At 28.7% G+C, this 21,504-nt stretch overlaps 1 protein-coding gene across 1 annotated transcript in view; it reads right to left on the reverse strand.

Moving 5' to 3' along the window:
• The window catches only part of LOC132939750 (allatostatin-A receptor-like), a 197,323-nt gene that overhangs the window by 166,055 nt on the left and 9,764 nt on the right, over positions 1-21,504 (reverse strand). Inside the window, exon 2 of the mRNA XM_061007097.1 lies at positions 9,713-10,252. Coding sequence (XP_060863080.1) covers positions 9,713-10,252 — 540 coding nt within the window. The remainder of the gene's footprint in view (positions 1-9,712; positions 10,253-21,504) is intronic.

Raw genomic sequence — 21,504 nt, forward strand, 5'->3', positions numbered from 1 at the left:
TGACGTGGAAGTAAATTCTAAAGAAAATACTTATAGAAAATATCGATGCGAAAAACTTCTAAGCATTCGTTTAATAGTGTGACGTTGCTTACTAGTTCGTAACATAGCTGTTAAATTAATAATACGCCATCCTATTCAACCAAACACAATAGGTCATCCGTATACATTACCGCCATACTTAGATGAATCTTGGAGAAAAACATTTTGGACCATCGATTAATAAGTGTGACCTTCGTGATCACTAAATACCTACATACCTAGGTAACCCCAGTATCAAAACATATCTTGTTCGCCATTAAATATTCTATAATTGTATGCATACATTTTTTAAAACCAATACAAAAAGAAATTATGTCAAACAAAACTGTTCATAGTGTGTAATATGTTCTATGTAAGTACTATGTTATTTGTCAATTATTTATGTCTTCAATAAATTATTAATCATTATAGTTTTAACAGTGTGCAAACATAAATGTTCATTTTAATGTATAAATCATACTAAATTTGTGTGAGGCGTTTTTGAGACATCGTATATAATTACGAAACTCACATTAAACTAGGTACCTATATGTGATAAATAATTCGTTTCATTGCTCTAATAAATAATTAGTTATATTTATAGTGTGTTATATTATAATACACCTAATTACAATGTCTAAAATTGTTGTTTATCGTTATATTAAGAATTAATAACGCTCCGAGTTATATTATTGTCACCTATAAAATGATTAAATTAATTATTAATAAACATTTCCGGTTTAATAATTTCTTGAAAACCTAAGTATTTTCAAGATATTTGAGGGTTTAAGCATATTATATTATGAGAGCAATGCGTCTAGTAGATAAAATAACACACATCATTGTAAATCCAATAAATTTACTTAAAATTTAAATCAGAATACATACCTCGGAAATCATTAAAAAGTGTTAATGTTATATTTTTATACTAAAATTTTATTTTATTTTTATCGAAATAAAAATATTATTTTCATTGGAATTTTAAGTTATAAAAAATAGAGAAAATGTCAGGAATCAATTGACAGTACCAAGATACCTATATTATATCGGGTATTTAAATAATATATCTATAGACACAGTTGCCTACCAATCTACATAATGGACATTGGACAGTTATAAATTCTATTAATATATACTCGTCTACACAGAGATGGTTTGAACGTTTTATATTTAATGGTGCAAGACTAATAGACACCGACTATCACCAACTTTCAGCCGAATTCATGATAACAGTAACTGTCAACTAATAACTAAATTCATTTCGAGCACGATTATCATTGGTTTCTTTATTGATAGTTAAAACTAGACATTGTGGTCAGCAAAAAGTTAAAGAAACTTGTGACCCCTCCTCCCACCACCAAAACTTATACATTTCAGGTAGTGCACTACACTACAGTGAAAAATTGTATACTCAAACCACCTCTGCCTATGTTTGTGGTTATCTTGTAATCAATGCCATGAAAATAAATCAAATCAATAATACCTAATATATTTTATGATTTGTACTCAACCTCATTCAAAGCATTTAATTAGGTGATTATCGTATTTATATGTACCATTCACAGAGTAACAGTGATCATGAATGCAGTGATAATATTATATGCATATAATATTATCACTGCATTCAAAAAACTTTTTAGAGCGGAACTTAGTTAACCCAACCATTGTCATCAACATTCGGTTAAAACTGGTCAATACATTTCAATGCGTTTTTAAAGTAGCAGACAATTTGAAAAATTACTTCTTTAAAGTACATCAAACTACATCTGTATTGAGTTTTTAATTTTCCAACTTCTTGCAAGTCCATCTTTTAAATTAAGTAGGTATTGAAATCAATTGACTTAGGCATAGTTAAAGGAACGTTCAAATGAAACGAAATATGTAAGTGCCAATTATTGTAAAATAGTGCATTAGAAATAAAATTAGGAAAAATATAAACGACAATAAATATTAAGAAAAATTGTTAGAATAAAATATCGCATTATATTATGTACTTTTAAAATTCGTAACAAAATACTCCTAATAAACAAATTATTGAATGTGTCAATTTAGAAACATGTTATTGTTACATTTGCCATACTAGTATAGTAGTATTCCACCATAGTACACAATCAATAATATTATTACATTAGTAATATAATATATTTGTAATTTCAAGACATTTTCTTAAAAACGGTTGACAGATTACAAATTAAATAGAAAATATAAGAATAAAATGTCTTTATACGCAAATAGTATAAATATTGAATAATGGAAGATGTAATATAAAAATAATGTGACTCCTTATAGTCATATAAACCGATCATATAAAATATATATATATATATATATCGATATATTAATATTATGATGATCTATTATGTGTACATATAGATTTACAATATAGTGTTGAGGAAATAATGCTCCAAGACATAAACCATTTTTGAGATTAGAAGATCATTTTTTACCTATCGTATATTGTATTTATAAAATTTAGGTCAGGCGTAAAATAATTTTCGTTTGGCTCCGAAAATACCAAAGTGTAATGATTTATTACACAGTGATATAATATCCAAAGTAATATATAACACAGAAACATACTCTCTAATTGCCTCAGTGAACCAGAGAGATGAAGGGTATTTAACTAGCCTTTATAATAGTGTCTATTTAAAACAAGTAGACACTCTAAATAATTTAAATTTGAAAACAATTATCATGGTTTATTCGAATAATAAAAAAAAAACTAATCCCGCAGCACCCTAATTAATCAATATGCACTCAACCAATGAATATTCACATAAATGCAGCATAAATAATAATGCATGGCGAGAATAATATTTTGCAATAATGCAACATCAATCTACTATAGCTACTCTACAAAAAAACAACATAATATCATTCGAGAATATTGACATTTTCTAAGCTTTTATATTATATACATTTTGATACAAGTATTATGACGTAGTTAAAATTAAAACAAGTCTTCTTACGGAACAAAATATATATTATATTATGTGTATTAAAAAAAAAAAAAATTTTAAATATTGAATAAAACACGTCATAATATTTAATATAAAACAAGTATTTAACGAGCTATAAACTTAAAAAGTTTTAACTGAATATATGGATAACTAAGAAGTTTTATTCATAAGCTTTTATAAATATATATATATAAATTAAACCACCTTCTCCATATACATTTTAAACCATTAATGATTACAGTTTCGTAACTATTTAGTATTTTGCAATATTGAATTTTAACGTTAAGGTAAAATGAAAAAGGAATTGCTCTCATAAATTATTAATTTAATAAAAATACTTGTTTCTGCATCTCATTTTGGGGTAATTTTTAAAGAAAAATTAATACTCACGGATGTCATATTCTCATTTTAACAAATAAGGAAGACAAAGAAAAAGAATAATAGTCAAAACTGAGGTTACAAAGAAAATAACATTTTCATGTGCATTTATAAATAGTTCAAATTAAAACAAACATGTTTTTTTTTCGTTCAAAGCATTACTAGGTTAGGATAAATTTAATTAATTTTTTTATGGTCAGCAGTAGGCACCATTGATTATAAATACTAATAATACTAGTATTTATAATCAATGTCAGTACCTTTGTATATTATATACTTACAATTAGGTACAAATAATAATATATTAAATACTAACGCATAAACAGAATACAAATTATAATTAAAACAAATAGTGAATAAATGCTGTGATTGTTATATTAGCCATAATAGGCATCAATATTAAATAAATTAATAAGAAAATAGATAAATAAAATTAAAGAGTGGTTTTTATATTTCACGGTGTTGTTATATTATATATTTATTATTTCTACTGTGTTGTGTATTTGTATAGCGACATTTAAATTCCTCCGGATCTTTTTTTTCGTATTATAATATTATGTCGGTATTTTTTTTCATCAAAATGTTACGTTTGCATACAAACGTATTTAAATTTAAAACTCAACATATTTCAATTATACGTAATCTGGTTTGTGTTGTATTCCAAAGGAACAATATGAACGTATTTGATTACAACGACACTAAGTTTATATATATCATATTGCGTGGTTCAGAATTTACTTGCAGAACTAACTATGAATTGGAAATCGAACACATAATAATAAATATGATAAATATTTTTTTTTCAGTATAATTTATGGAACATTCCCATTGTTATGCCACTAAACTCTGAATGGAATATTTTTTTTGAACAAATGATTTAAAGTAATTGTTCTCAAATGTATACCAAATAGTAGAGCACTTAATTTTTCGGGGCTGAAAAATAAGAGGGGAGAGGGCAATTTTACATACTTGTTAAACACAAGTAACAACCATAAACATAAGTGTAACGTGTATTCAGTTTGTGTCCTACAAATATTTTTAAAATTCTTTTTGAACTATTAAAATTAAAATTAATTATTATGATTTAAAAATGTGATATTTTGAGTTATTTATTGAGTTATATACATTAATATCCTTTGAAACTACTGACTATAGGTAGTATAAATAGTTTCCGATTTTAACATTTGTATATGTTAAGTACTTAAGTCACATAATATGATTTACACAATTTACACAAATTTACAAATGCCTCTATGCGTATTTCGTGGATTCTTGCTAAATACATGAAACCGTTTACCGATGCTGATATAATCAAAGAATGTATGGTTGAAGCTGGAAATGCGTTGATTGATAGAAAAAATGATACTATGGAGACTATTAACCTACCTATGTAATTAACGTGTGTAAAAGTCATTGAAACTGTTTGGACCGCGCAAAGTTTGGTAAGTTTCAAGACGGACCCCCATAGAAATAAGTTGGTGACCCCTGTACTATACTATTGTATATAATCTAAGGTATGTAGCATATGCTGCATAGCCATTATTTTGATTTAGGGGGGGGAGAGCTGATAATTTGTTATAATATTATATTGGAGGCTCAACTGGATCCCTTTTAAAGTTTAGTATGCTGATACCACGGGTGTTTGATATTTTAGACTTTATACGTATACGTTCACAGAACACTGAAAGCGCTTTTAAATTTTACCAAAATTTCTGAAAGGGCTGCAGCCCCAATGACCTCCCTGGCTATTTACAAAAAATATCAAAATTAGTTTAAAAAAAAGTATGGACAATCATTTTTAACTACGCCAATAATTAAAATCATTGTCAGTCCTAAGTAAGTCTGTAAGTGGGAAGGGAAATGAGTGTATTATAAATGTTTAACGTTTAACCCCTTCAAATAAAAGATATTTTTGTCGGAATACCTTTTTTGAGCCCAAGTGCAGTTCGAACACTATCTGCTTTTTACCCGAGTGCAGTTCGACCATTGCCATTTTTGAACCCAAGTGCAGTTTGACTAAAATAAATGCAATTCGGTCATACTCATTGTGGTAACAATTTAAAAATACATTTGTCAGTGGTCATAAAAATGAAAAATATGCTAAGTAGGTGGTAAGTTATGCAAGTTTGACGTTGATCTAAATCCAATCCAAAATTAATATCTAAAAAAGACGGTATTTGATAGGTATGCTTGGCTTGGTATATCATTGCATTTAATGCTAAAACATAAAATTAATCACAATAATAATATTATTTATAAAGAATAATATAGAATAAAATCAATTTAAAATTCATATAAGTATCAAAAACTTAAATTAATTGTATTTCTTCATTTTCAAATGCATAAAGTCCATTGTTTATTTTTTATAAATTAAAACTGTAATATTATTTATCATAATTCGTACTACTTTTGACTTTTAAGTAATAAAAATTTGTAAAAGTTTATATAATTTGATTACCAAGTATTTTTGAAACTAAGTGACATTATAAAGAAAAAGGAACTACCACAGAAGTTAAACGAATCGTGGAAATAGGATACATACTTAACTAAAATTGTATTGTATACCGGACGAGAGATAAGGGTTTTGGAAATTTACATTGATTTCATTCTTAAAATAGATTTTTAGATATAATATTGAGATTAATTTAATGTTAATGAAAAATTAAATAAACATCTAATGCCGATAATATTTTAAATTTTGTTGTAAACAGCGGATTTACAATTGTAATTGTAGTAGAAATAATTGAAATTATGTTTTTCAAATATTATATCAAACAGTTCTAACTCCAAGTAATAAAAACTATATGAAACACAACACAGTCGATATTCAAATAATACTTTATGGTATGGACAATAACATTACCTTATGTCATTATATATATATAATAATACTATCCATCAATTTTGAAATTACTTTCCGATACAAACAACGACGGTTTAACGTATACTATACACTGTAACTAGGTAGTAGTTGTTGCCTACCCTCATAATATTATGTGACAGTGACAATAAAATATGCTAAATACTAAAAATAAATATATTTATGTTTGTTCTATTTTACCAATAGACGATAATGCATGAGAATTCGCATTTGTTTTCAACAAGACAAAAATATAATAATATGTACGTACTAATAATTTATTACTTATAATATCACCTAAATATAATAAAAAATATTTATGACGCACATTTTGTTTGTTTGTATGAATACATCCAAACGAGTTACACGGCGACCGTAAAATAAATAACGTTAATTAATTTAATTGCTAGTTATTTGGTACTATATGTTATATTTAGGTATATGTATGGTATGTACATTGTATGCACGACGTGTACGTTCGAAAATCATTATTTGAATAACATACCTATATTATATACTATATAATATCAATGGGATGACAGCGTGCATTCAACAATTTTGAGAAACGCACGTAGAGTTAAGTTAAAGCTACTATATTTATCAACGTTTGCTTAGTTTCGTTTTAATTACATTTCATTAATCGTCGCGGATATGGTTCTCAAGTGGGTATCTAGGTGCGCAGGGTGTCATACGTTAAAGTTAAATGAATATCGTTGTAATATTTCTTTCGATTTCGTCTTCAGTGTTTCGATGCAATCTACTGTTTTACTGTACTTACGGTTTTTCGAGTTCAATCGATTGTGCCAAGACCGAAATATATATAAATTTAAGATACTGCACGTTTATAAGAGCGTATACGGCCCTTTACATCCAGTAGAATATAGTGATACACAGAAGCTTGGCGCGTCACTGAATTCGGTAGGTTAGGTGGTACCTCTTACATGTAAAGTTTTATGCGTAATGATAAATCGTTGCTTTTGGATAGTACTATGAACAGAGTTTGGTTTTTCCAAAAAAATGGTCGATATTTTATTGTAAACGATTGACGTTAGTAATAAATTGTTCGAAATATTGTTGATTTTCAAAAAAAACCACGGTAAAATACTTAACTGTACGCCAACAATATTGTAAAACCAGAAGCAGGTAACTGCTTAGCTTCACTCGGGATTCACAATATCCCTCAGGAAATAAATAAGTAGATTTAATTAGGTACATTAGTATCTATTGGTTGATAAGTTATTGATTTTCACGATTCTTTACGCTTCCAAATTGTTTTTGTTGTACTTGTAAAGCGCATTACGCCATTACCTATACAATATTATGCCTTTAAAATAAAACAAATTACACAAAATATTGAGCATGATCATGTTAGAACTAAATACATTTAAAAATATGACTTGGATTTTCTATTCCGTTTTTCCACAACAAACAATTAAATTACATTGAAATCCGCTTAAATAATTGTCCTTTTTACCTAGAAAATATATTTTCATTTGAATTTTATTATTTATAAGTTTACCTATGTAAACGTCTTCATACTATGCGAAAATTATGTACGATTATATCCAATGTAAGGTCATAATTGTGCGTAAACAATCACAAACAATAGTTTTGATTAAGAAAATAATTTACAACCTAAATATATACAAGTTATAGATATTTAATAAAATTGCATTGATAAACTAGTATTTTTTTTTATTTTATCAAAAATTATGTTTCATTTTTTATAGTTACCTAGTAGAAATTCTAATTCAATAAAATCAACTTCTTTTTTTTTACTGGTTTCAGTGACATATTAGGAAATCAAATATGTCTTATCCATCTCAATATAATGTAATATATAACTAGGGCAGTGAAGTAGTTGCATTTGCATGTTTTTGGTAAACGCTTATATTTATTGCTGAGTGAACTTGAAATATGTGTCGTTAAACTCTTAATTTAAACAAAAAAAAATTATATTGCGATAAATGCAATTTTGGCGGTTTTTTAACTCTACTGCAATTTTAACTATTTTTCATAATTTTCGTTTACATTTAAGGTTATATGACTTAATTAGCTAAAATAAAAGTAAGCAAACAGTAGCAGTGAACAAATTTCTATATGTTTTGTAATACTTAGTATTTTATTAATATTTCTATAGAGCGATTATCGCATTTAGGCCATTAAGATAAAAACTTGTCCCTCGGTAAAATATGGGTACTATCAATACTTTCAGTTATTTTTAAAAATACCGACATCGTGTTGTAACTATAGTACCTACTATGATGTAATAGTTAATAGAGGTACAGTACAGGGTCGCTAGAAATCATTCGCAAGTTTTCGTGGCCCGTATTGTAGTCGTTCGTTACACGTCTTTGTCTCGTCTATTTCATCCGTCAAAATGCCAAAAGTCAAACCGATTAAATCGGCCGTTTAAAAAAAAAATATGAATCATATTCAATTTTTATTAGTATTATTTATCAATATTATATTTGATTTTATTGATTATTATATAATTACATTTTTACGATGCAATTTTTAATATAATTTAATGTAATAATGCAATCAATTTAGAGAGTTTTTTTAATGCAATAACTCCACTGCCCTATGTTATATAACATATTATTATTATCATGTATATAAGTATAATGTACATTATATATTTATACCATTTAAACATAAAGCTTTTAAATCAAATGGATGTAACTTGTAACTTGAATTTTAGAAATCCAAAGTACACTACAATCAAAGTAAAAAAACTTTCAAAGAACACGGCACAATGATGTGATGTTAACTTGTAACAATAAATAAACAACAACTAAAAATACACTGGAGCCTTAAATTGGAATTTGGAACCAGAAACTGAGGAGAATATAACCATAGTTTAGCAAACAGAGATAAAAATAAACTTTTCTTGGTAAAATCTTATTGCTTTGTGTATTATAATCAACATAATAGTCCATGAAAAGTTACATATTATACACACGTTGTATATGTATTGCATACCTATTGAATGATGACTGTTATAATATTACAGTATTTTTTTTCAACTATTAACGAATAATTAATTTTAGGAGGTTTGTAGTCTTTGCAAACTATACTGGCCACCTTTAAAAATTTATTGGAGATTATTTTCACCGGCGGGGAGATGGGGAAATTTCCAAATTTCACGCCAGCAGCGCAACTATTTGTTGTGACATCTCATGCGTCACAGTAGTCTTAAATAATTCGGGGTTACCTGATTTGACTCGTGCAACTATGCGAGTGTACAACTGGGTACGCGTATGCGTGCCATATCAAGTTAACTGTATCCGCCACCTCATCGTCCAGTAAGTTATGTAAGGGCGATTAAATAATAACGGTCGTACAACACCTTATGTTACGTTCCGATTCGAACAGTAACCGCGTTCGTATAAATGCGGTCTTAAAGGACCAAAAAAACGAAAAACCCCCCCTCCACCGACATCATATTATTGTTATAGACTTCGACTGCGTTGCACGTTACGCACGCGCTTACCTGGTACGCCGGCTTGTTGTAACCGTCAGGTCGGGTCTTCTGGTCGCTCTCGAGGAATATGCACGCCGTGTGCTCGGCGCTGGAGAACGTGTACGTGACCTCGCCGTGTCTGGCGAGCACTGGCAACGCGAGCAGCACGATGAGCACCCACGTGACGAGTATGGCGGAGGACGCGTTGCGCTCGGTGCGCACGTATATGGAGGCGATCGGGTGGACGACGGCCAGGAACCGGTCCAGCGACATGAGCACCAGGGTGTAGACGCTCGCGTACGCGGTGACCACGATCAGGTACTGGACCATTTTGCACCAGACGTCGCCGAATGGCCAGTACGGCAGCATGTAGTCGACGGCGGTGAACGGCACGCAGAACACTATGAACAGCAGGTCGGCCAGCGCCAGGTTGATGATCAACAGGTTGGTGGTGCTCCGCATCTGCTGGTTTGCCATCACCACGATCACCACCAGCAGGTTGCCCAGCAGCCCGACCACCACGATGATGCCGAACAGTATGGGCACGGCCAGCGAAACGATGCGCTCCACCTGCGCCGAGTCAACGGACAACAAACAATATAGTTTATATTTTTTATTATTTCGCTATCATGACACGATATTTTATGTTATAAAGACTCTTATTACGATATTGAATATCGCGAACGAAATCATATCGTATCAGGTAGCAGTGGCGTGGTTATCACAACAGCCGTAAGGGCTGATGGGGCTGCAGCCCACCACGAAATTTCAGGGGGAAAAATGGCCATTAAGACGATAAGGTACAGTGTTGAAATCGTAATTTGTTTGAATGTTGCACCGTTGCAGCAAAAGTCTAAAATGTTAAGCACCCGCGGCATTAGCATACTAAAATTATGAGGGATCCCTTTTTTACATAACGTAAAGCAAAATCCTGACCAGTGACTATGCCACAGTGAGGTAATATTTTTGTCACCTCGGGTACACGTACAAGCGTTATTATGGTAGAACGCCATACTATGATATTTCTGTGTTGCATAGACTACGGTCATGATGTCTGTTAATGTTTTATGAGTTATTAATTACTATAATATTGTGGGAGGGGGGTTATAGGTGATTTATATGATTTATTTATAAATATTAATTATTTAAATTTTATATGTATGAGAATATATTAAAATTTAAAATAATATATAATTTTATACTATGACTATTATAGCTATGTCGAATTTAGTATTTTAGTGTTTTTTTTCGAAAACATTCGAATAGAAAAAACTATTGTTTGTTATATACGTCGTTTTTAAATTGTCACATAAAAAAAAAAAATCAACGGTTTTAGTGAAATCAACAGCGCAAAACTGTAAGCAAAGGCCTTGACCGAATGTTAGCCGTTTTTTGGTATTCGTAAATGCGTAGGTTACAAAATATATAATAAAAGCTGCACCCGTGCGCGCCACAGTACGCCAATACAAGCTATTTATTTATTTGTTTTTTTTTTTTTTAAATACCAGTATAAATACATTTTTTTAATGGGTTTATTGTTATTATTGTATTCAAATCGTTTTTAATTCAACAATTACGAATGTATTTTTATTATTTCGAAACGCTATATTCCAAACAACACACATCGTTTTAAAGATTTTTAATATAATTCCATACCTACATACGCGAGCGTTTGCGTTATATTAGTCCCTTTTTGTCCTTCCGACGGTGGTTAGACGACTTATGAGATTCGTCCGGGGGATTATAGCGGTCCGTCTACCCCGCAGACGACCCGACCACGAACCGAACCGGAACCGTCCGTGACCGCATAAAGTCCACCTTGCAGTGCCAGTGGTTTTTTTTTTTTTTATTTTTATAAATATTCCAGTGTGCTACGCGAAGAAAAAATATACATCTTTTTTATATAGCTCCGGGTGTGAATTTGAATGAAAATAGGATTTTTTTTGATTTTTTTACATAACACACGTGGCTTACTTCATTTGACTCGCACTGAAACGTTCCACGGAATTGATGCATATAGACGCGCGTAGTTCTCGCAGTGTCCACAACTTATGAATATTGTATTTGTTACTTTTATCACGTCGTTTAAATATACGTTTATATAAAATACTGGGTATACCTACACAAAGAATAGATCATCTAGGGATATACGGTATACGTATATATTATATGTAACGTTTTGCTCGGTTTCCATCCGAGAATATCTTTCCATAACATTTGTATTTTGTAGCACAAACAAATTGTACCGATACAATATGTTGAAACAAAAAACTTAATAGTAAACTCTACTAGTCTAATATGGCCATATTATGAATTTATGGGATAAGGAATCATACACGTAGGAGGTAGTTACATCCCTAGTGCATCTGCCGGGTACCAAGCCCTGACACAGATGATATCCAGAATATATCTATAGTATATTAAGCTGACCTCGGATCTCTATCGACCATTATCAACACTGTAATCGTGACGAAATCCTTACTATTCAAATACATACATTAAGCACTCCACGACGTATATCTTGAGTTAATAACTTATTAACACAATACTATTATTTATATAATTACGTTTCATTTGTTTAACATTCAAACATCCAAACTTCTGATTACAGTGTTCATCTTTTTAGTTGATAAGATCCTTAGTATTAAAATTTAGAAATACCGAAGAATAATCGTCCATAAACTATGGTCGATAAGCCGGAACTTCACAGTGTAGCGCTTATGATATTGCATTGGCCATCTCACCCATCTTGCAAAATGACGTACCGAGACGACGCAAACTACAAATCGCTAATTTAAAATATAATATAACTGTACCAAGCCTCACCCAGGAAAGAAATCTCTCTACGGCCACAATATAAGGCGAGGGTCCTATTAGACCTATTACAGATATATAAGTGGACGTTAAGTTAGTTGTAAGTACATAACAATACGTGCATTCACACACCAAAAATAGACCTATAGAATAATCATGCAGGTACACACATAATAATATGTGGAAACCACAAAATGATTTTAAAAAACGTACTAGGCCAGTAGGTTAAGTACAGTGTTATAACAACACTTTTATATGGGTGAGGGGGGGGATAAGTGGAAAACAGCATAACCTATATAAGAAAGTAGGTATTTTTACGTCTAAAAAAAAAGATTGTAAGAGTATGAAATAAAATGTAGGTGAAACTCCAACCCCCTAAATTCAAAAACCTATAAGTTACGCCTATGGTAATGAAATTATAAAAATGCCCTATGGATTTTAGTAAAAAGTATACTTATAATACACTATATTTCAAAACTGTATAATAAAATAATTAAATTATAAAACTATATTTTCTTTTCATTTTTGCCCATTCGTCAATTGCGTTTTCGGCTGTTATAGAAATATCAAGTTGTGGACCTAACTTAATAATAAATTATATCGAGACCATCGATTAGAACCATAATATTATATAATATATATATATCTTGTGTATATAATAGTCTTAGTAATTTGTTTTATATAATACTGAATTTGTATATCATCATCATATGTATATTGGTATTTTATAACTTTTGAAATATATATTAAAATTAAATAACTACATTTTTTATGAAAACGAACACCAATATTATATTTTTAAGTTTTTTCCGAAAATACATAATTTATTAAATGTTATAAAAATAAAGCCATGTGATGAAATAGGGCCCGCAGACCCCTCGTCATCCATTTTGGTCCTGCGCAATACTCGTAAAGTAATGATTGAACTCGATCAAAAAATAAAAATAATATTGAAAAATTGGCATTTTTTCAAATTAAATTTGTTTTCATCTAAGCTACAATAGTTATAATGTGGTATGTCAGTGTACAACGTACAGTAAAATATAGCTAATATATAGTGAATATAGTACTCTTATCTTATCCGATCGTTTACCAACAAATATTTTTTTACCCGTGACCGCCGTATTCGAAAAAAACGTACAATGATGATAAACAATAAAGCTTTTATCACTCTAAAATAATCTCGAACCATTGAATAACTTCTATTTTGATAACTTGACTATCGCTTATAAATTAATTAAATTATTGTAACAATAAATACAGATTTTTTATTTTATCAGACTGGCCTAACGCAGTTTTAATTAAAACCAACTTAAAAATCCGTTTATATTATGAAACTAATGAACTAAGCCGAGCGCGTCTTACGCTCAGCTTACGTTGTACCCGAGAAAAATGTCGGTGGTCCATTTTTCAGGTTTACTGGGAAAGGTCCAAAGGTCCACATTTTTGTGTCACGAAACTTCTCCACGGCATATTTGCTACTGCATTATATTTCGTCTGTATCGTTCACCGGTTAACACGTGTTGCATGCTACCCCCACGGCAAACACAAAATAAACATATAAACACCACACCCACACGTTGTCCAATGTCCCTCCATTTATTTATGATAGTTCATCGACCTCCCAAATTAACCTGTACACGCGGCGCGTTTCGTTTTTACCGGTGTACTCGCCTCACATTCTTTTTTTTTTACTTGGTACTTTTTTTTACCATCTTACCATCTTTTCTACTACACACGCATCACCGATATGGCACTGCGATAATACGTATACAACTCTTGAGGTCCTTAGTAACTGATTAACACGCAGGCAATCACAGTTATCAAGGCGGTATTTAAAGTGTTTTTTTTTTTTAACGGGGACTTACCATACGTGGCTTAATTGTAAATCTTAAAACATTTTTTAACCCTAAAATCCGATAGTTCTAGATATTATATTACTTACTGAATGGATCTATTTTTTTTAGTACAGTAGCATTCATCACAGATTATAAACAAATACTTTTGTATTTTCTAATTAAATGTTTTTCAATAGGAAGAGAAAAACTTGCTACAGCATAATATTCTTAGTATAATATTAATCAAAGTTAATAATAGTTCACAAATGCGCCAACCGTAAGTTAATGAATACAAATCTAAAGATACGAAACCATTACCTTCCAAACAAAACATACACAGAATACCGCAAACCACGCCATTAAATAATTAATACCACACAATTCTCTTAAGTCATTTTCTATGAACAATATTAGCTTAGTAACAGCCAGACACCGTCACATCCGCACTACCTTTAATTCCTTTCAGATTTTTATGTTTATAATAATATTATAATAATTGTTATTATTACAAATTGTTTGATACCTATATTATGCAGGTTCTTAGTAGGCACTTAGGTACCTATTACTTATATAGATAATGTATTTAAGTGCTCGTATTTTATGGATTGACGAGTTATCAAGTAAGTATTATACATAATTAAAATAATTTGTAAATATTTTCTAAATTATATTAAATTTTCTCCATCTTATATGTTTTAGATTCTAGACTAAACGATAATTGTATTGGTTTCGTTCTTTTTTTCATACGTGTCTGTCATCACCTTTTGGAACAGAAAAAATTCTTCAATCTAATGAGTATGGTTTCTGGGAGAAAATTCGATCGAGGCTTTTTTTTTTGGGGGGGGGGGGGGGGGGTCAATTGATTTAGATTATACGATTGAATACAAATGTAGACTTACAATTTAGTTTACGTACGTGAATCCAGTTTCTAAAGTAACCATTCATTAACAAACTGACAAAGGATGGATTGAATGGCACCCGTTCAATGAAATACGCATCAAACAAGAACTACAGGATACTTTAATATATGAGATACTTACACCCACTCCCGAGACGTCCAAAAACTAATGAATTTCATCAATGAAACAGAACTTCGTTATCTTATTTATAAAATAATATTACCTAAGAAAACAATGTACAAATATAAATAAAATATAACAATGTAATTTAATGTAGTGTAATTATGTGATGACAATTCAACTTATTATTATTTCCAATGTAAGAAAATATAGCGCCGACTAATAACCTTGCAGTTGATGCTTTTAAAAAAAAATCAACGGATTGTATTTCAATCGTTAGTTAGTTGAGTTACTTCATATTAATTCACAGTTCATAGTTTATATTTAAATTTTAAATATGGTAAAGAAAATATTATTATGCCAAAGCGGTAAAGATACTGGTTATGATCGTAACAATTTTTATGAAATAATTTACTTTAAACAGAAACTTTTTTTGTTTGATTACATTTTTAATCAGTAGAGTAACATATTACCTTTATAAATAGATGATTATTGAACTTTAACTTTCTCAAGTTGTTGAACAACTTACTGTTATTAAAATAAGTAATTTATTATTATTTATTAGGTATGAAGAAGGTACAGGGACAATTCTAACAGCGCCAAGGACAATAGGTAATATGTAATACCTACATGTGTTTTTAAAGTGTTAAAATTGTATTCTGTAATATTATGTAAATCTTTATAACAACAAATAAATTAACAAAAACGCAACAAAAAAACTTAATCCAATAACCGCTATTCTCTTAATTTTTTAATAAATTAATAAAATGTATATAAATTTCGATAAATATTTATGTGATATTTATGTTAAATGGGGTAGGTATCACTTGCCTTATGGCATCACTTGAAAAAATAATTTTTTAAACATAGATAGTTAAATACCTATCAAATACTTTTAGATAGAAGTAATGTATAGGTAATTTAATGTTACGATTGTCCCCAGATTAAATTGTACAATATATTATACTGTCCATATTTAATTCGTTTGGATATCATAGTACATTAAAACAATTATCAACTGGACAGAGCTTTTACAACAAAGCCGATTTAAAGTGTACTATTTTTTTTTACATTTTCTTTTCATATTATGCACATTGTATATACATACAAAAAATAAATAATTAAAACACAGATGTTGACTCACAAAAGAAAACTTGTGATTTTTTACTTTTCGTCGTCATAAACACCTTTTGTTATTTAGCTTATAAAATATACACGATTCCAGCTTGTTGATAATGGGATATTATTCAGTAAACTGTATTACAACTGAAGAATTTTTATATTTGTCATGGTTAAAAACATTGGCAGTGTTATAAATTATAATAATTATAGTATTGTACCCAGTCTTCCCATTGTAAATTTGTAATTTTAATTAAAGCAAATGTATAGGTTTTCCTAAGCATCTATATATCCATTTTATTTGAACAAATTAGTAGTAGGTACTAGCTACTTTGGGATATTAAGATAATTTAAACCTAAACAACAAATTTTAATTTAATTTTTTTAATTAAAAAAATAAACAAAATTAATGTCATAAAGGGTTGAAACTATTTTAAACTATCTTTGTTATCAAAAAATTTCAAGTAATCATAGTAGCCACAAATCACGATATTAATAAAAATAGTAGTAATATGATAATTATTTAATGACACATTTCAGAACTCAATGATAACGACGTAACACTTGTTGTCATTATCTTTTACTTAATTCTATATTAAAACCACTCTCCACATTTCTAATTGTATTTATTTTAGTTCCATAGATTAACATAATTTTAAGAAAAAATTAACGTTGACAAATAAAACGAGCTAGTCCATTCATGCTTAGGTTAGGTAAGGTTTTTAAAAACATGCACTTTTAAAATAAGAACTACAAAAATTAAATTAAATTAAAATTAAATGTAAACTATATAATATAATTTAAATAAACCATACATCACATGATATAAATATAATATTATAATATTATATAGTATACAACAAGTGATTATTAACGTCTTTTAAATATTAATGGATGGTACATCACTGGATGATTTCCCTCATCTTGTGCTTCATGTGTTGTTTTTATAATGTATGTAGTGTTATGTCAGTCATCTTTTCTTACTTAATGTGTTATGAAATACAGATTATACAATTTTCAAAAAAAAAAAATGTTAATAAAAACTCATTTTCCATTTACAAAATTCAAATTATTTATAAATTATATACCTATTTTATGATTATCTGTAGGTACTGCTATAACTTACAAGTTTGTTAAACAAAAGGATACAATAATATATAATAATATATCTATAGATGTACATTATGAACAAAACAATCCAATTCTGCTAACGCGAAACTATACTAGATTAATAATTAGTATTATAAATAAGCACAGTTAGCATGAAATAATTGTATTTTAATCAAGCAAAATCCAATATTGTCCTATTTATTCATAATAAATTCAAAAAGTACCTATGTGATTCAACCGCGATAAAATCAATCAACATTTATTATGAAAATTACTCATAAATTTTAGATTTTGAGCGAAGCGATGAATGTATTGATTTTACAATGATGATCACCTTTTAGGACAGTAAAAGTGCTTGGATTTTCTTCAACAGTAACTTTTCTGATAGGAAAATGAATCTAGTTGATACTTTTTGGGAGGCAAAAGTAAAAATGTCTCAGTAGTTTTCAAAAGTGACGTGAAAAACAAAAGAAAATTTAAGGAAAAACGGGAATTTTTACGCAAAATCTGTTTTTGAGAAAATCGATTTTGGTTTTTGGTGCAACTCTAAAACAAATGATCGTAGTTACATGAAATTTTGACTGAATGTTTATATAAGCATTTTCTATACACCATAAAATTTTCCAAATATTTTGATATATTTTGAGATGTTTACGGACATTTTCAGTTTTTTTTTCTATAAATATTAATAAAATTTTATTTGTTGGTTAAAAAAGCCTGAAAATTTAATAGAAGGCTCCTAGGTTATTGTTTCAAAGACAGATGAAAAAAATTAAAAATTTTTAGTCACAGTTTTCATTTATAAACATTTAAAGTTCAAATCTTGACAAAATACGGAAAAATCATGAAAATTAGCAAATTATTTTGAGTTGAGAATTCATAAACATTTTTCTTTTTAAATCTAAAATTTTAAAATGTAATACAAGATTTACCATAAGTTTATCTACCTTTATCAAAAAAAAAAAAAAATGTCTACAAGAAAGTCAAATTAAATTTTTATGAGCGTTTGAAATTCATGTTTTTACAACATTTGATATTCACTCGATTTCTCATGTAACGATTTTCTTATTTTGTTGTAATTAAAAAACGTACGACTGTAGATACTTGAAAATTTCACTGAATGTTTATATTAACATTTTCTATACACGAGAAAATTTTGAAAATAATTTGACTCTTTTTGAACTGTTTACGGACATTGTCAGTTTTAAATTTTTTAGTTTTTTTTCTATAAAAATCAATAAGATTCTATTTGTTGGGTAAAAAAGCGTGAAAATTTAATATAAAGGCTCCTGATATATCGTTCTAATAGCAGTTGAAAAATATTAAAAATACATATGCTCAGTTTTTTTTTATAAGCATTTAAAGCTCAAATGTTGACAACATTTATCAAATTTATAATTTAATAATTATTTTGTAGTTAAAAATGTATAAAATGTTCAACTTGTATAACTAAGGATTGAAAATTTAAAACAAGGTTCCACGTAAATAAGTAAATATATAAATTACTTTATTCACAATAATATCATCAAATATACTTGGTAATATCATAAGTTGACTGACCGTTTTCGCACAGAATCGTTTTTCTTATACAATGATATTATATCATTGAATTCAAATTTAACACCATTCATTACAGTGACCCACTTGCCCACCTTTTTTTTTTTGATTTATTCATTTTATTTTTATTTTTTATAATGTAAAACAAATACAACCACATTACGTGATTAATACCTACATTATAGTAAATAGGTATTTAATAAATTGCAATGATTATGTGAATTTATAATTTCAACGTTAATAATCATTAATTAAAATCAAAATATATTATTTATTTAACATTACATATTATTTTGTATCAAAGAAAATATTAATTTTTTTTATGGAAAATTGCCAATATTTACATTTTTAAACTTCTAAATAAAAATATGTTAATGTATTGCTTTTTAAGAACTATTTTCATCCATTTCAATCCAGAATCACTTAAGAATACCTACAAAAATAATACTTCTTGAAATAATTATTGATAAATATTATGTACAAGCCGCACCATTAGAAGTTAAATTAACGCTTAGTTTAATTTTATAAGACATTAAATATACATTATTTTCTAACTGGTATTAAAAATTTTCAATAACAATATGACAAAAGTCGCCGCAGGTTCACACAGATCTATATTTTTCGAGCGATCAAAGCTCCGAATAAACCCGATGTTTGCATCCAATTTAATATTATAATCGGTACAAAATGAATCTGCCTTAGACGATTATAATTAATAAGCATGGGAAATATTAAGATATCGCGTAAAAGATATCGGCGTAAAATCACGTTTAATTGTTATTTAAATTAAATTATAATCTTCAAAGCCATATCTATGGATTGTGTACCAATTAATTTCACACGTTTTCGTGAGTACAGCACTGTGAACATCGTAGTTTGTGACTGCGATCACAAAAATAGTTTTACAAAATATTTCAATATTAATTATTAGATAATACATTAAATATAAACAGTGGAATTAATGTTATGACGCATAGTCGACTAAAAATAAATGTAAATTTATTATTAGTGAAAAACAAATTCAAGTATTGTAAATAATATATCGAATTAAAATCCATGGACATCGGATGGAAATTCATTGATAAATCATCATCGAGCTGAATTTGATTACAATTAGCGTTGACCATGTTTTTTTTCTCACAAAATCAGGTACGCATTCACATGGAAACATCGATACCAAATTTGTTGCTGGATAAACTATTTGAGATTGTATAAAATGAAAAGGACTTAATTATCTCACAAACACAATTTAAAAATGATGCAACATTTCCAACCATTGCAGTTAGGGGTAAAATGGAGAGACAAAATATTGGAGAGAACGATAAATAAATTACTGTGATTCTTTTCATATGCATTTTCGGCAAATCCCCATATTGTGATTCTCATAAAAAATGTGTTAGCTATGCAGACAGATTCTTACACATCAACGAATTCTACTAATAACAGTTGTATACGTTTTTTGCTTGAATTAAGGGTAATTCGATCTCAACGGAAAATTAATTTTAAATTTTATAATTAAAAAAAATAACATTGTGCTATGATAATAAAATTCATAGTTATGACTTTGTAGAATGTTTAGCATTGCGCAATAACGTATTTTATTTTTAAATGATTATTTTATCTAATTATGTATTAAATGACAAGTATTCGTTTACAATTTTTTTCATTAATTAATAGCAATTCATCATAGTTAATATTAATTAATATATGTACTTATGTAGATGAATTATTAATTACAAATTAATTTTTATTTATAATAGGTAAGTAGGTGTATTAGTATTATAATGTATGTACCTATGATTATTTTAAATTCAATTATATTAATTTATATATCATTCTATATTATATTGTATGTATTTATTTTATCATTACTTATGCGGTTTAATAATAACAAGTAACAGTAAATTTAAAATGATCGATCGATAAAAATACGCACTAAGCAAATAAAAATATCTTGTTGCGGAGTTACGACGCTTTTTTTTTATATAATATGGCGACTATTCGTGCGCAGTTACGGTGCACCCAAATTTTAAACTGTATAATAATATTACGTGGGCACCTTTATCAAGTATCTAGAATATCACAATATATTGTGCGACCCATAAACACCACATAATTCACTATCGCTGTTGGTTTAATTATATTAATAAGCCATCTGGTCATTATCACTAACGTTCATTTGATTCGACCTCTGCGACCGTTTCCTCTCAGCATAAAATGACCAACTCGCCCCTATTTTAAATTAGAACTTGTGTGATCCGACGTTGTTAATAGGAGGCAGTTACGCAAATGACATTTCCGTAATGCATTCGTATACATTCCAATTCCATAACCCTGCAAGCACACTGCAGATTAGCGTGTGCAT

The sequence above is a fragment of the Metopolophium dirhodum genome, chromosome 2, assembly GCF_019925205.1.
Source record: "Metopolophium dirhodum isolate CAU chromosome 2, ASM1992520v1, whole genome shotgun sequence".
NCBI lineage: Eukaryota > Metazoa > Arthropoda > Insecta > Hemiptera > Aphididae > Metopolophium > Metopolophium dirhodum.